General features: G+C 39.9%; 1 protein-coding gene across 1 annotated transcript in view; it reads right to left on the bottom strand.

Moving 5' to 3' along the window:
- Nucleotides 1-6,127: 6,127 nt before the first annotated feature.
- The window catches only part of LOC107567631 (inactive phospholipase C-like protein 2), an 87,027-nt gene continuing 76,126 nt past the window's right edge, over nucleotides 6,128-17,028 (bottom strand). Inside the window, exon 5 of the mRNA XM_016253340.1 lies at nucleotides 6,128-6,243. Within this exon, the coding sequence (XP_016108826.1) occupies nucleotides 6,128-6,243 (116 nt within the window). The remainder of the gene's footprint in view (nucleotides 6,244-17,028) is intronic.

Raw genomic sequence — 17,028 nt, 5'->3', positions numbered from 1 at the left:
GTATCTGATGGACTTCAGTGTCGATGGTCCTTTCACTCTCTGATACGGGACTAGTGTTTTTATACACAGGTGCCACACACCCCTCCGTCCTCCGAGATTAATTATAGGCATAAATTAGACTGACAAAGAAAACCAGCTGATATACCCCCTTTATATCTTCAATGTCATGTTTCTCATTTGAAGCTGGATTATGATACAATAAAGAACTGTTAGGGTTGTTAGCATCTTTGTCATTAGTGTCTGCCTGTATCCAAGTAATTGTATGGAGAGCTCTTTAGGACTATTGTGGAGGGGCAGACAAGCTTCGTTAGCGAATTCCAACAGAATGAGTGTGAGACGAGGACTGGACTTAATTAGCTGGATATGAAGAGGGTCCTGATACAGTGACAAAAGGCTGAATGGAATAAAGGAGCAACAACGCCACGGTGTCACTAACAAATAAAGCAGCAGGAGAATATGAATGACAGGATGCCTTTGTGTGAAGCAGAAGGTCAGAGAGCAGTCAGAGTTAATGACCACATACACAGGTAGATGGACCGTCCCAACTCACCACAGAGAAAGAACAGTCTGTTTATGTGATGTGTGATGGATTGCATGAGTAATGGAACAATGCCAAAGTCTTGGGTTTGACTCCCAGAGGACATTACTGACAAAATGTATTTCACGAATGCACATTGAGTCTAAAACTTTACTCTACCTTTCAAAAAATGTAGGGTCATGAATTAAAGACATTTATAGACATTTATAATGTTACAAAAGATCTCAATTTCAAATAAATGCTATTCTTTTGAACTTTCTATTTAAAGAATCCTGAACAAATATATACGGTTTCCACAAAAAAAATACACAACACAACTGCCTTTAACATTGAAAATAATATGAAATGTTTCTTGAGCATCAAATCAGCATATTAGAATGATTTCGGAATAATCATGTGACACTGAAGGCTGGAGTAATGATGCTGAATTTCACAGAAATAAATTGTTTTAAAGTAGAAGAAGTTACAATAATATTTCACAATGGTACTGTTCATACTGAATTTTTGATCAAATAAATGCAGCATTGGTGAGCAAAAGACTTATTTCAGAAGCAATATAAAATGTACTGACCCCAAACTTTTGAACAGTAGCTTATGTCCTCAAAATATTTGAAAATGTAATACAACATAAGTATAAGAAATGACCTGGAGACGTTTCTGATGTCAATTAGCTTTTATATAACACCATGTGGGCTTTATAAACGACGGACATCATATCAATCAGATGTTATTTGACATTAATGTGACAGTAAACACCCAAATTCTTTGACCCAAACTATATTTTCCACCCTGGTCCCCTCGTCTCCCAACCGTTCACATTTCCTCTTCCTGTGAAGTTTCCACCGATGAAAACTGGTACAGAATGACACCTGTTTACACAAATATAAAATAACTTCCATTTTAATGAACACCTACCCACAATATTAACAGCAGTAATAACAATATTCATGAACAGGGTGTATTATTGGGTGTGATGTGTTCCTTAATGAGATGGTCAAGTGTCCTTTACTTTGTCTTAAAATTATTAATTCTTCATTTATTGAAATATTTATTTGCTTGTCTGATCCTCAGTGGTTCTTTTTTCAATGACTGAGATCCGCATTTTCCCAGAGTTTCTATTCTTTCCAGTAGAGCCTATCTCACCGGGACATATCCAGTTTCCAGTTTAGAAACAATATACACACTTTTCCTTATTCAAAATACACCACATACGCATCACACACACACATATATATATATATATATACAGTGGTGTGAAAAGGTTTTTGCCCCCTTCCTGTTTTTTTTTTATTTTTTGCATATTTGTCACACTTAAAAGATTCAGATCATCAAACTAATTTTAATATTATACAAAGATAATGCAAGTAAATGCAAAATGCAGTTTTTAAATGATTTATGATTTTAATTTATTTTATTAAGGGAAAAAAGCTGTCCAAACCTGCCTGGCCCTCTCATTGAAAATGTAGCCTTTTCTAGTTGAAGAAACTGCATAATTTCTTTTATCAGGGCAGAGCACGGTGTTCTTTTTTTTCCATTATTAAACATTGCCCATCATGCCAGAACTAGATTTGAAAATATATTTAATAAATATTTGTAATAAAAAAATTACATTTAACATCATCATAAATGCAATATAAGGGTCCATCCTGCAGGGTTCAGTCTAACACAAGGTGACTGAGCACATAGAGCCGGTGACACTGCATAAATTCACAGCACAGCCAGAATCCTCCCAATACCCTCCATAAATCAACCTCTCCTGCTCTCTTTCTGGAAACGGCCCAGAGGGGAGCGGATGAAGGGGACAGAGACACTGTGAGAGGATGGGACAGGGAAGGGGGAGGGAGGAGGTTCAGGACAGCGTGTCTCCTCGTCCTGTGTGAATGTCCCTTAAAACAGTGTGCCAGGAAATTTATAAGCTTTTATGTATGTATTTATGTGTGTGAAAAGACATTTTGAAGGTACATAATAAATAAATGCTAATATACAAGGACATATTATCAAACCACGTACACCTTCGCCTGCAAAACATGCATAACCACACATAAATTTGCTTTATATCTTTCTTACAAGGACACCAGTTCTCCCCAGCCTTGCTTCTTCATTGGTACAAATCTAAGCCTTTGACACAACTGCCATTTTCCTTAACAAATCAAAGGAAATTGAATTTTTTAGGTATGACTGATTGACGCTTATTTGTCCATTTTAGCAGATGCAACTGCATGGACTAATTTCTAAAACTTCTCTTCTCTTGAGTTATAATTTAAGATTCAAACATGAACCAGCCAATGAAATCTCCCAAGCACTTTCAGGAGAACTGCATCATGAGGTCACCTAGCGCTCCTAACCAGAGTAAAACAGATTCAACTTTACTCAACGTGATGACAACTCCCTAGGAGAGCACTGCAACATCAGCTGCACTGCGTTTTTACTCATTTAGACTGCAGTGACGCTCTTTATGTGGCCTGATGAGACACGGACAGGACAGGTGAGACTAATACAGGTGGCTGGATGCTTTCCCTGCATGTGCTCCAGCACAGATCCTCGGAGGACACCTGCATGGGTGCCCAGAGCTGAAGAGGCTCCTTGACCTGGATAGAGGAGTCTTTTGCCATAAATAAGTGATATATTTTAAAACGGATGAATTATGCATATGGGCGCGACGCATATAGACTCTTAGGCTGTGGGGAGAATAGAGGCTAAGAGCACTGCAGAAAGACAAGGTGGTACATACTTTATAAAGCCTGGATGAAACACTTCAGTGTACTGGCTGACAGTTTGATGTCACTTCCTGGAGTCAGGACTCATATAACCCATCTAAATGCGTCACAGGATCAAAGTAAGCATGAAATTAAGTGGTTAATCTGCACAATGAAGCACAAAATATTTCAAATGAATGATTCGTTTTGGGGGTCCGTGCAAAATTTGAGAGAAAACTAAATGTAAAAATATAGGCCTAGATTTTTTAGAGATGACAAAGTTAAAGTGTTAACTTCGAAAATGTATTAAATATATTAAATATTTACTTAATATATAAATTATATACATTAAATATATAACATTTATTTAATACAATAATTTTTAAAACACTGCTGTGGAAAGGGTTTTATAAATACTTTTATAAATACATATATTGTACATATAAAATAAAAGAGTGTAGAAAAAAATATATTCTGTTAATGTTACACAATTATTAATATTCAGATATCAATATTTATTAATAATTCAGATTTTCAAGATACATTTTTTTTTATAATTGCTGTTAGCTATAATACAGTGACGATATAATTCTTTTAACATCACACTTTAAATATCACACAATATGTTTTTCACACAGTATTAATGGATTTTCAATTTCATACATTTATACAAAATTTGTGTGTCCTTCACAGTTATATAATTATATTGTTTTGAAACTATATTTAGTTACATACACTAACATACACTTGTTTATAATTATTTTAAAAAGTATTTATATAAGTAATTTAATTAAATTCAAAATAAAATAAATTTTATTTAAATTATTCAAAAAAATGTAGATCAAGAAACGTATTCCAATCGGATATAATTCCCAGAATCAAAACCGGTCTGGCCTGAAGATTCCCACCCCTAGTTATATTTGGGGGTGTCAAAAAAGTTGAATCAAAAAGTTAGAAAAACCATTATTTAATGCTGCGAAATGGATTTATATCAAGTCTGGCTGTAATTGCATTCAGTCCTGTGCATGTGGAACAAAAGTAAATAAATCGGCTGATACATACAAAGACGCACAAACAGTAGAGTTTCTGTGAAATGCAAACAGTTCAATCCGTTTTAGGCCTCTTTAGTGCTTTAGTCTAAAGTAATCTAATTAAATTAAAGACTTAATTAAGACAACAATCCGCCCCACCTGTGCTGCATACTTGCTCTGCAAACACACACAAACCTATTTTAACAAAAAACTCTTTATACCTATTCTAAATACATAAAACACCCATTAAATATACAACTAAATACTCTAAAACGTAGATATTTCAACAAGAGTGAATTGCCAATGACAGTGAAATTAAATCTACAACTAGACCAGACACACATCCGTACCGTTGTTCCGCAATTTGACACTTTCATTAACGCTAAAGGTGACATCTCCTAATCTTTGTTCCCACTGTGTGCGGTTTATCTGTTTGCACAAGTAAGGACACAATTAATCTGTTAGGAAACATGGCACTTTGGTGAAGCTTATCTGATCATGAGCACCACAAATATATAAACACATCTCCAGAGAGATAAAGAGCGCGCAAGAGTGAGAGCTGAAAAGAAGGGGCAAAAAAAAAGTAGATATTTTCAAGTTATGGACAGTTCTTTTGTTTTACCATGTTGCCAGGACTACAGATAAAGATGTCTGACAATGTTGTTAGCAATCTGCACAAATTAATTTTCACAGTGTTGGTGGGATAATGAGTAAGACTGAAAAGATACCTGGGGTATCATTACAGGTTAACTGTCTTTCCATGTGCTACAGTATATGGAAGCTGACTGCTGTTTAGAGATGCATAGTATATTACAATATATATTACCATCATCTAACATTTAATGAAAGCTGTTACTCCAGTCTTCAGTGTCACATGATCCTACAGAAATCATTCTAATGTGCTGATTTGCTCCACAAGAAACATCATTTATTATTATCAATGTTGAAAAACAGTTGTGCTGCTTGGAAACCATTATGCTTTTTTTTTTAGTATTCTTCAATTAGAAAGTCAAAAAGAACAGCATTTATTTGAAAATGAAATGTTTTGTAACATAATAAACGTCTATACTATCACTATTGATCAATTTAATGCATACTTGCTGAAAAAAATATTAATTTCTTAAAAAAAACAAAAAAAAAATCTTACTGACTCCAAATGTTTGAATGTGTAAATATTTATTTTATTTGTGTTTTTAAAGATACTATATATTCTGAATTATAATACCATATATAACGTAAAAGTCATTTAGTGTTGTATTTTTATTTATACAAAATAGCATAGCATTTTAAAAACCACCATTTATCATTTATATCACCATAAATAATGTTTTATTACCTGAAAGCTACAAGAAGCTGCATAGTAGACACTCCTAGTACCAATCAATGAGATAAAAGAGCAGAGTACAGGACGGACTTCAATATAAAGATCCTATACTAAGGTAAATACTATGTTGGGCGACACATTTGTATTAATAATAATAGCAACCATAACCATATGATTGCTCTACAGACTTTTATTTTCATATCTTTCATAAAAATCCAAACATATAATTTTATAAATTACCATGTTCTGTAATTCCACGGCTTTAGGGTGCGGGTTTAAGGATCATGTAGTTTCAACTTCAGCCATTGTAAGGTACACAACGATGTCAGGACAAAAGCTATTTAATTGTGGCCTCGGCTAGCGTGAAATCTGATTGACTGTGGTTCAGCTGCAAACCAGGAAACACTTTGAGTAGTTGCACTGAATGCAAACCTATTAGCAACCCTGTAATGATTATCCCCTATACTAAAGTGTTTTACCTTGTGCTAAATAAGGCCCTGGTGTATACATGCCTCAATCCATAACATAAAGAATAGGTTCAAACCTTCAGCACAGTGATGTTCCAAGCGTAACTCTCCATGGCCTTCTGTAGCTTCCTCCCTTTCAGTCCTTCTCTCGCCCCGATCCGATGCAGATCCTCATGAAAGTCCAATCCTGAAAGTCCAATAAAGCAACATCTGTTATAATTCCTAGCCAGCATACAGTGGACCTCAAGAATGTTTTGTACATATGGGCAAAGATATCACAGAGTAATATGGATGTATTGTTATTGTTAGAAGCTGTTTTTTTCTTCCACGCTGCCACAGGACAACCGAATTGCAGTCGTGACTCACTCCATATATCATTCATAACAGTCACACAGATAAGAAAAAACAAACAGAGCACTTTGACAAATGGATGGATGGACAGATGGACGAACTAAAATGAAAACAGTATGTGGAAATAAAAAGTATCTGCTTCAAACAATAGAGCTGATGAAAGGCTGACTGTACGATTCAGAAACGTTTGTTAACAGCATCTCAGTGTCAGTGAGCCAGTCTGACGGCAGATAAGAAAGGGCTGTTTATGTTGACAAAAATCGCCGGCACAAATGTTCTCTCAAGTAGAACAGTTTATATCAGACTACACACTATCAAAAAGATGTTTTCTGCCTAGTAAACAAAAGTCCATTTTGCACCAATAGCCATCAAGGCAGCTCAAGGTACTTTCTGTTGGATATTTCTGTCACAAATATCTTTCAGGTTAAAGAGAGAAAAGCAATGTTCACCCTTAAAAAGTGAAAGGCAGTTGGCACCGATAGCCTCGTGGTTAGTGCGTCAACATGTAGCACTCACAACATGTAGAACTCACGGCAACCTGAGTTCCTTTGCCCATCCTGCTCCCCCCCTCTCCAGCCAATACTTTCCTGTCCTCTCACAATAAAGGCATAAAAAGTCCATAAATATAACTTATTTATTAAAAAAAAGTGAAAGACAGGTAATAAAAATGGTCTGTCTTAAGGTTTTTTGGAGGCAAAATCCAGTCATTATAATAGGAATCTGCGCAATCGGAAGATTCGAGTGAGGGCAAAAACGTTCCATGCACAGATTTACTTCTGTACAAGCTCATTTGTTTTAAAAAGTAGTTTAAAGGCGCACTGAGCAATTTTGAAAAACACTTCTGTTAGCAGTGTCGGACTGGGTCCCAAAACACACTTGTAGCCAATCAGCAGTAAGGGGGCGTGTCTTGTACTGATAGAGAGAAGAGAGCGCTCAATTTGAGTGCACAGGACGGATATTAGCAGATTGACTATATATAGAGAGAACTGGAAGATAAAAAGAGGAAAATATCAGAGGAACAAAACATTAAAAAGAAGGCTTACGATCAGGCAAGAGGTAGGACCCGTGTAAATATCGGAGCAGCTTTCCAGCGGAACTCAAGAAGCGGGAAGGCCTGGAAGCAGAAGCCGAGGCTGCGTTGTTTCTTCTTGATAGGTGAGTAATGTTGATTTTGCTTTGTTTCACAGAACTTATCCATGAATCGACTTTGCTTGGGAAGTCGTGGCCTAATGGTTAGAGAGTCGGACTCATAACCCAAAGGCTGTGGGTTCGAGTCTCGTACCGGCAGGGATTGTAGGTGGGGGGAGTGAATGTACAGCGCTCTCTTCCACCTTCAATACCACGACTGAGGTGCCCTTGAGCAAGGCACCGAACCCCCAACTGCTCCCCGGGCGCCGCACCAAAAAAAATGGCTGCCCACCGCTCCGGGTGTGTGTTCACGGTGTGTGTGTGTTCACTGCTGTGTGTGTGCACTTTGGATGGGATAAATGCAGAGCACTAATTCCGAGTATGGGTCACCATACTTGGCCACATGTCATGTCACTTTCACTTTCACTTCTTTCCGCGATCGTCGTTATGCCAGGGTTGTGTACGTACGTGTGGGGCAGAGATATCAAAATAGGTGCGAGGTCCTGTTGGGCTATGGGCGTGTTTGTTTTGGTGCTTTCAAATATCAACATTGTTTGGCAAAAATCGCTTAGTACACCTTTAAACGTGGCTTCTGTGTGAGTGGTGCTTCATGCATTGCTACACTATTGGACAATGATGTTTTTTTTTGCCAGCAAAAATAAAACAAAATAAAATAACGTAAAATTAAAGTAAATTAACAATAATAATAATAATTATTAATTAAAATAATAAATTAATTGCAACTTCATATTCCACAACTGCTCTTTTTCAATGTAGTTTTATATCCTTACATCTAAATTGTGACTTTATATCTTAAAATGTGACTATTTCTTATATAAATTTTTATGTGAGGTTGAAACGGATATCCTATGACATACAAAGGGTAAGAGAAGCAGCAGCAAAGTAGTGCTCAAATCACACACACTTTTCACACTTCCTGTTTCTTAAATTCACTGCCTATTTGACTTTTACTCTGGTTTTCACACTCTCTCTCATGGACAAAATCACCCACAAACCTACAGAACACACGCTTGTGACATCCTGAATGAAATGCTCGATATGATGCATTTAATGCTCTAGAGATATGATGCTCTAGTGCACACGTGTAAGAGAAACATCTGAGGTGCCGTTTATATGACGTTTTCAGCCAAAAACGGGAAACTTTTTATACGTTTTGCCTGTTCGTTTACATGACAACAACGTTTTTGGGACTGAAAACCCATATTTTTGAAAACGGGTATGTAGACATGCGCAGTATGTGTCGATTTTAAAGGCAAGCGTGAACAAACATACACAACAATGGCGGAGTACACGGTACTGTTGTTGCTGCTCAAGAGTTTGCTAACGCTTCTTCAGCAAAGTGTGGATTTATTTCACCAATATTACAACCAACAGCAGAGACGCATCATATACAACATATAATCGTCACTTCCCTACTGTTTACTCACAAGGTGACAGCACCAACTACTGGCCTGGCATACTGTACGTAATACAGCATTTTTGGCCATTTTCGTGGATATGTGTAAACGCGAATCGTTTTGAAAACGTTGACGTGTATACGTGAAACTTTTTAAAAACACAAGGGAAAAACTTTTCTGTTTTCGACTACATCGTTGTCGTGTGAACGTGGCCTGAGTGTGTATTTGTGCAAGTTCAGACGCACCCCCTTTAGGTGCTAAGCCTGAAGGTGTCAAAATGCTCCCTAACACCTGCCCACCGTCCACTTCGCTCAGCTAGGACTGGGTCCAAGAACAGCTCCTCTCGTCTCCACTGCCAAAACTGATTTTATGCCAAGAGACTAGGCTAGCTAGTCATAAATACTCTTTTTTTTAAAGTAAAAATCGGCTGCAGTTGCTCAGCATTCATATGATTTTACATAGGCCTCGAGGCCACTAGTGCAGAGCTGTACACGAGAACAGCAAGTTTATTTGCTTACTATGTCAGTATTCTGACAACATTGTTATCTAAATGAGCTCATCTGGAGCTCCACATTTTCATGGGCACAGAGCGAGGAAGGCCTTGTGAAAAGGAAGGAGTAATAGGGCTGCAAATAACAACAGATTCCATCATTTCCACACAATGTACTTTTCCGAGGTGTCAGTGAGTGAAGGGACAGCAGGCTTGTGCCTGCAAGCCTTTGAAGTTTGATACAGATGAGAGTGTTTAATGACAGACAAAGTTGCCCTGTTACGTTTAAATGTCATGTCAAGTAAATTATTATGAATATAAGCTGAACGCATGTAGTTATATTTATATACATGCACATGTGTGTGTTTGAATGCATATGCGCATGAATTTCAATTAAGTGTGAGAGTTAGGCCTGAAACATCCATCCGTCCACCTGACGTATTGCAAACCCCAAATAGGTCACAGATCTATTCTGATGAGTCACGGACACCAGGTAAAAACTATAGTAAATGTATAATATAATTCTGCATTGTTGGAATCATTTTATTGTTAGTGTAAATTTCAAAATGCAAAACTGATTAACAAGTTTCTACCCTTCTGAAGCCATGATTTAACATCGAGAATTGTGACATCATGATTATCCCTCGACATGCTCTTTAACATGTGTCATTGTCATATGTAATCAAGGAGGTGTGTTCTAGCAGTGAGTCTATCAGTGATTTGATTTCGGCATTTTTCAGTAACCTCTCACTGCAGAACAAAGATCCAGGGGGCGGGGTTGGAGCCACATCTAGGGGTGGAGATTGGTAGGTTTAGGGATCAGGGGGTGGAGACGGGTAGGTTTAGGTATATGTAAGGTCGGAGGAGTTGGATCTGGATCCAACCACGCCCCCTGGATCTTGTGTTCTGCAGTGAGGACCATCTGGCATTTTTGCCAAAACTCCTGTTATAATTACTGTTCTACGAGTCAACAAGATTTGCATTATGTTTTCACTTGTTAGTTAAGATGAAAGTATTTGTGAAACTGCAGAAATCGTTCGGCTACAATGGGAGTAGTACTATAAAATATATTGCTATAATCAGCAGCACTTTTCACAATTAATTCATCTTGGTGGCTGTTATAGTAAAAACGCAGAAATAGTTTTTGATAGCGTTCCACATCTAATGCTCATTTCATATGCAAAGATGTTAGCCAATCATAGCAGTGGTCATTTACTTTGAAGTCTCACAGCAGACACGCCCCTTCCAAAGGAAAAAAAACATACTAAAGGCCGTTTCACACTGAGCGCGATGCGAAAAAACGAGCCGAATCGCCGACGATCGTTGCTTTCACACCGAGTGCGAAACAATTAATCGCCTTCTGCTAATTCACGCCTGCACGCTAGGTAGCGCCGACCAGCAATGCATTTTTTCCTCATGTAGCCTATGTATCACTGTATCATATATATGGCTTTTTACATCGTCCACGGCTCAATATACAGCATTAACTTTTGGTTCTTCATCAGAAACACAAACTATCCATAATGCTTACAAGAAAATATAATTAGAGGTACAATAGCATCAAGCTACAGTTCAAAATGTATGTAATTAATGTTTTTGCTCAAACCCCACTTTAAATCATCATCGAGTGCTTGTAATAATAACTTCTGATCTAAAACATCTAAAATGGGTTTTGATTCTATAATAGGCAAGCATGCACTCTTTGTATGTTATAATGGACCTGCTTGTCATTTGTCATAAACATCCTTTGTTATAAAAAATACCATGAGCTGCATAAAAACATATACAGAAAATATATCATATGAATAAAAATATATCTCTCTTTAGACACCAACAACTATCTCGACATCCATATTCTTTGTATGTTGGTTGAAAGTCCTCTACTTCTGTGTTTTTAGGCTCGTGCTCAATACAGTCTTTGAGCGCCACTGCGTTGACCTTTTGGGTAACTGCAGTTGCTCTGGCCACGTGATGTAATTGTCATAAAGCAAAGCCAGACACAACGGGTAAGTGAAAGACAGGATGGTTTATTGGTACAGGGTGTGGAGGAGTGGAATGGGTTAGGTTAAGGCAGGTGAGTGTCAACAGAGTGAATGATTCCCGGGTTCTTATCTGAGTGTCTGATGCCGGTTTCGTGGGAGATCGTGGAACAGCTTCCAAGGAGTCTTTGGAGGATCACGGGAGAACCAGAAGCTAAGTCTTTCTAGGAGAATATCATATATAGAGAGTCCAGGGCAGTCCATAGGAGTGAACGGTAGACCGGACAGTGATGTGTGTGTGTATTTGTAGTGTGGCTTGATTGGTGACAGCAGGTGCGGGTGATCAGAACTCAGGTGACTGTGATCGGGTGATTATCCGGGCTGGTGACTGCAGTGACTGATGAATCCCTGACATTACCCCCCCCCCTCCAGGAGCGGCTTCTGATGCCCTCATGCGGCGATGGGGGCGGCCACGGCTTCTGGCTGGCGACCAGGATGGGTGCGATGGAAGTCCTCCAGTAGCAAAGGGTCCAGAATGACGTCCCTGGCCACCCAAGAACGTTCCTCCGGTCCATAACCATCCCAGTCTACTAGATACTCCAGCCGACCACCCCGTCGCCGCGAGTCCAGGATGTCTCGGACAAGGTAGATGGACGGTTGGTCAAGGATTTCTGGAGGAGGAGGCTCGTCGGGTTCAGTGGGACCTGGAGCAGAGGGAGAGTGCGGTTTAAGGAGTAACACATGGAAAGTGGGGTGAATTCGGTACCTGGGTGGGAGTTGGAGTTCGTAGGTGACTTCGTTGATCTGCCTCTGTATCGGGAACGGACCAATGTAGCGGGGACTCGGCTTTTTACAGGGCAGGTGGAGGTGCAGATCCCAGGTGGACAGCCATACTTTCTCTCCTGGATGGTAAGTGGGAGTGGAAGTACACCGAGTATCTGCGAAGGCTTTATGCCTCCGCGCTGTACGTCGTAGATGGAGGTGAGCTGAGTCCCACACTCTCTCGCTCACTCGGAACCTCAGACGGTTCTCCTGTCCACGGGAAGAGCGGGGGCTGGTACCCGAGTATGCACTGGAACGGCGTGAGGCCGGTGGTGGTCTGGGTCAGGGAATTCTGTGCATACTCGGCCCAAGGGAGGAAACGGCTCCAGCTGTGTTGGTTGTCGTGACAGTATGCCCGGAGGTAACGTCAGAGTTCCTGGATCTTCCTCTCAGTCTGGCCATTTGTCTGGGGATGGTAGCCTGAGGATAAGTTGACCGTGACCCCTAGTAGTTGGAAGAATGCCCTCCAAATGCGGGAGATAAACTGCGGTCCCCTGTCAGAGACTACATCCTCGGGAACTCCGAAGTTTCTGAAGACGTGAGTGAATAAACTTTCTGCAGTGTCGAGAGTGGTTGGAAGTCCTGGGAGGGGGATTAGCTTACAGGCTTTGGAAAACCGATCTACGACCACCAAGATGCAGGTATTCCCATCGGAGTTGGGTAAGTCAGTCACAAAATTGATTCCCAGGTGAGACCAGGGTCGATGGGAATCGGCAGGGGCACTAGCTTGCCTACAGGGAGGTGACGAGGGGTCTTGGACATGGCGCAGACCTAGGACGTACCTGATGACATCCTGGGTCATACTGGGCCACCAGTGCCGAGCTTGGAGGAGCGAGAGGGTCCGTTGGCTGCCTGGGTGTCCAGAGCCCGGTACATTGTGAACGAAGCCCAGAAGGGATTGTCGTTGGGGAGTGGGCACATACGTTTTCCCTTCTGGGCCTCCCGGCGGAGCAGGTTCGGTAAGAGTGGCGGCTCGAATGTCCTCGTCGATGTTCCAGTGAATGGGGCTTACAATCAGGGCTGGAGGGAGAATGGGCTTAGGATCGGAAGGTGTGTCTGGGGAGTGAATGCGTGAGAAGGCATCGGCTTTATTGTTACGATTCCCGGGACTATAGGTGATGGTGAACTGAAACCTGGTGAAGAACAATGCCCAGCGGGCTTGGCGTGGGTTAAGTCTCTTGGCTTCTCTGAGGTATTGGAGATTTTTGTGGTCGGTAATGACTGTGACCGGATGGTTTGCTCCCTCCAGCCAGTGCCGCCACTCCTCCAGGGCAAGTTTGATGGCCAACAACTCCCGGTTGCCGATGTCGTAATTCTGCTCCACTGGGGTCAGTTTCTTAGAATAGTATGTGCAAGGCTGGAAGCGAGGAGGCTCACCAAAACGCTCCAGCGAGTCACCTCACACGAGTCCCATCTGATCTCTGGAGAATGGAGAACTAGCCAGGGGCGTCCCAGGATGATATCCACGGTGGGTCCCTCCAGTACCAGAAACGTGATTTCCTCCTCGTGGAGAGTGCCAATCTTGAGCCGTAGTGTCGGTGCTCGATATTTCACCCACCCCCGTCCTAGTGGTTTTCCCTGGATGGTCTCGACTCGGAGCTCCTGGGCATGATGTTTCCGGGGCAGATGGAGACGATTCAATAGGTCCTGAGATATGAAATTGCCCGAGGAGCCAGAGTCGACAAGGGCAGGGACTGAAACAGAAAGGTCTGGGGTGAGTAGTTGTACCGATAGCATTGACAACGTGGAAATGACAGGGTCTAGTTGGAGGGTACTCACCGCAGGACGTGGGGGTCTGACTGGGCAGGTCCTGATGTAATGATCCACCGCCGCGCAGTATAGACACTAGGGCTGGGTGTCGAGTTCAATACGTTTTAGGCACCGACCAAATTACCTCGATACCATCGAGTATCAAAAAACGTCTTGTCGTTCGGTACCACATTTCGATACCTACGGGGTCAATCTCATCAGCGTCAGTGAGCCAATAAGCCTGCAGCACTAGCCGGTGTGTTCGACTAGAGGCGCGGCACAGATCGATCATCCACGAGAGCGATTCGAAAGCGCACGGAGCTCTCTTTAGCTCTTGTGGTACTGTAATACCACCAGTATAGAGTAGCTGCGTGGAGTTCCGATCATATGCAGATGTCTGTTCATACTAACGTTACACGACCGAAAGCGCGTGTTATGTGACCATTCATGCAAACTGTAGCATCATGCTACATAAGACAATAAATCAGATTTATATTCCGCTTTTACTCAAAACTCACTTTAAACCACCATCGAGTGATTGTAATAACTTCCGATTGCCGTCTAACAGGGCCGGATTTACGCATTGCTCAAGACATTGAGCAAATAAATATAACAAACAATAGGGTAAAAAAAATGACAAACTGCAGTGACTGTGATGAATCCCTGACAGTAATGCCCAAATCTTATTGGACGGCCCGTATTTTCGCTTTGCGAAACTGAAAAGATTCATTGGACTGGTTCGAAAAAAAGCATTCGCATTTTCGGTGCGCGAATGTTCGCGGTCTATGTGGAAGCTTCCATAGGAATCTATTGTTTTATTCCAGCATGTCATTGCGTCCGATATTCGAAAAAAATACAAAAGCACATAACAAAATTATAATAAAACTTGAAAATTAAAATTAAAACAGAAAAATAAATAAAAATATGAATATATATAGTATATAAACAAACAAACAAAACACTGGTTGGGATATAAAAAAAGAAAAAAAAAACTACTTTTAAAGGGGAGGGAAACAAGCTTCTCATATCTTTGAAGCCTGTACAATATCTTGGCGGGAAAACACCTGATAATGCTAATTCAAATTTTGAACGAATGTTTGTTTAATGTGTCAAATCACACTTCTGCTGTTCACAAAAAAGGTAAATTATTCTATTCAGTTTGTGTTATGTTATGTTGCGCCTAAGAAGATTATGGTAACATCAATACAGTTTTTACAATAAACAATTTTGGCTTTAAACTATTTAATGACATTTACAAAGGCACATTATTCTTATAGCCTGACTGAAATTGGAATGCATGTAAACATCCAGAGAGGTGAAGAGTATATTTCTGGCCTGACGTAACCATGAGAAATGATAATCATCTGAACATGTGAGCAGGAACAGACAGCTATACTTGTCCAATCCCTCAATCCTCTCCATCATAATTACTTAACTCACATTTAATTAGCAGAGTCTGAAGTGTTTATTAGAATGGAGAGGACTGGACAAGGCTATCAGCGCCATCCACAGCTCAAACAGCTGCCCACCCTCCCCTCACGGTGCTAATTACGCTTCAGACCGGCAGCTGTGACACTCAGCCGGACAAGTCTAGAGCCGCGGCAGAATGTGAGAGACTGCGAGTGCTGTAGAAACGTGTTCATTTTTGAGTCAAAACCAGTAAGAGCAGAGAAGGTCACTAGCAAAAGCGTGATTCAACCTCTCCACCGGCGCGAGATAGATGGAGGTGGAAGAATGCGAGATGAGAAAGAGTGGGCGAGGAGACAGCGCTAGAGCACGCCAACCTTGTTTATTTACTGACGCTCTACTGCTCTCTAAAGCAGATTTCTCCATTAACATGGTGACACAAGACCTACCAGGGGTTCTGAGGCAACGTTATAAAACGGATTATTCCAAATTTAGCATGAGCTGCATTCGAAGCTGCTGTAAAATTACTATAAACACACTCGTATTAATGCACACATTCTGTATTAATGCACAGTGTAGCTTGGCAACCACAAATAGCCTCAAATTAGCACAATTAACTATATTGCTTAGTAGAAGATTTAAAAAAAAATTAATTTCAGATTTTTATCAATAATAATTAGACTAATTTGTGTTGTGTTATGCCTAAGGCCGCAGTCACACTAGACATTGCTCTTGACTGACTTCCATTCATAAGTCAAGCTCATGTTTAGCAGTTTCACATTTCACATTTGGTGAACGCTGACGGGCAAATTCAGATGTTGAGAAAAGATGTCACAGACTGACATCTTTAGCTGAATTGAAAGAATACAAACTTACTGCTATAAGTTCAACTTAATGCTATATTTTCACATTTGAATGTGCTCTACCATTAAAAAGTTTTGAGTCAGCAAATTAAAAAAAAAAATTTTATTCTGCAAGGATGCATTAAATTGATCAAAAATGACAGTAAAGACTTTTACATTGTACAAAAACAATTTCCTATTAATGAAAGAATCATGAAAAAAATGTTAAATTAATTTTCAATTTGAAAAGGAAGGATTACATTTATTTTAATGTTAAACATTTATTTTAAATTTGCAATAATATTTCAGAATATTTCTGTTTTTACTTTATTTTTGATCAGATAAAGGCAGACTTGGTGAGCATATTCAAAAATACTTAAAAATCTCACCAACCCCAAAACTTTGAATGCTTGTGTATTTTAATGTATTTATTTATTTAACAAAACAGAAGCCCTTAAGTGCAATATCATATCCTAGTCTCTGTTGTCTTATGAAATGTTGCGTTCTTATAATCTAGTGTAATTGCAGCTATTCAATACCCCATTTCTGCTTTAAAATCACTGCAATGCATGACCTGTGTGGCATTTCCTTTTATTAATTTATGAGATAAATTATTAATAATAAGTTTGTTTTTATTAAATTAAAACAAAAACATTGTTTTATTAAAATGTTTTCTCTCTCTTGCCCAAATCTTAGTTTTCCACTGTGCTCTGGAGAAAAATTCACATTAGCTACAGAGTAGAGTATTATAGGGTTCACTGATTATTAACTGAGCAAGAAACTGTG

Source organism: Sinocyclocheilus grahami, unplaced genomic scaffold (assembly GCF_001515645.1).
Source record: "Sinocyclocheilus grahami isolate Dianchi unplaced genomic scaffold, SAMN03320097.WGS_v1.1 scaffold27.1, whole genome shotgun sequence".
NCBI lineage: Eukaryota > Metazoa > Chordata > Actinopteri > Cypriniformes > Cyprinidae > Sinocyclocheilus > Sinocyclocheilus grahami.
This window is presented reverse-complemented; position numbering and strand designations above follow the sequence as displayed.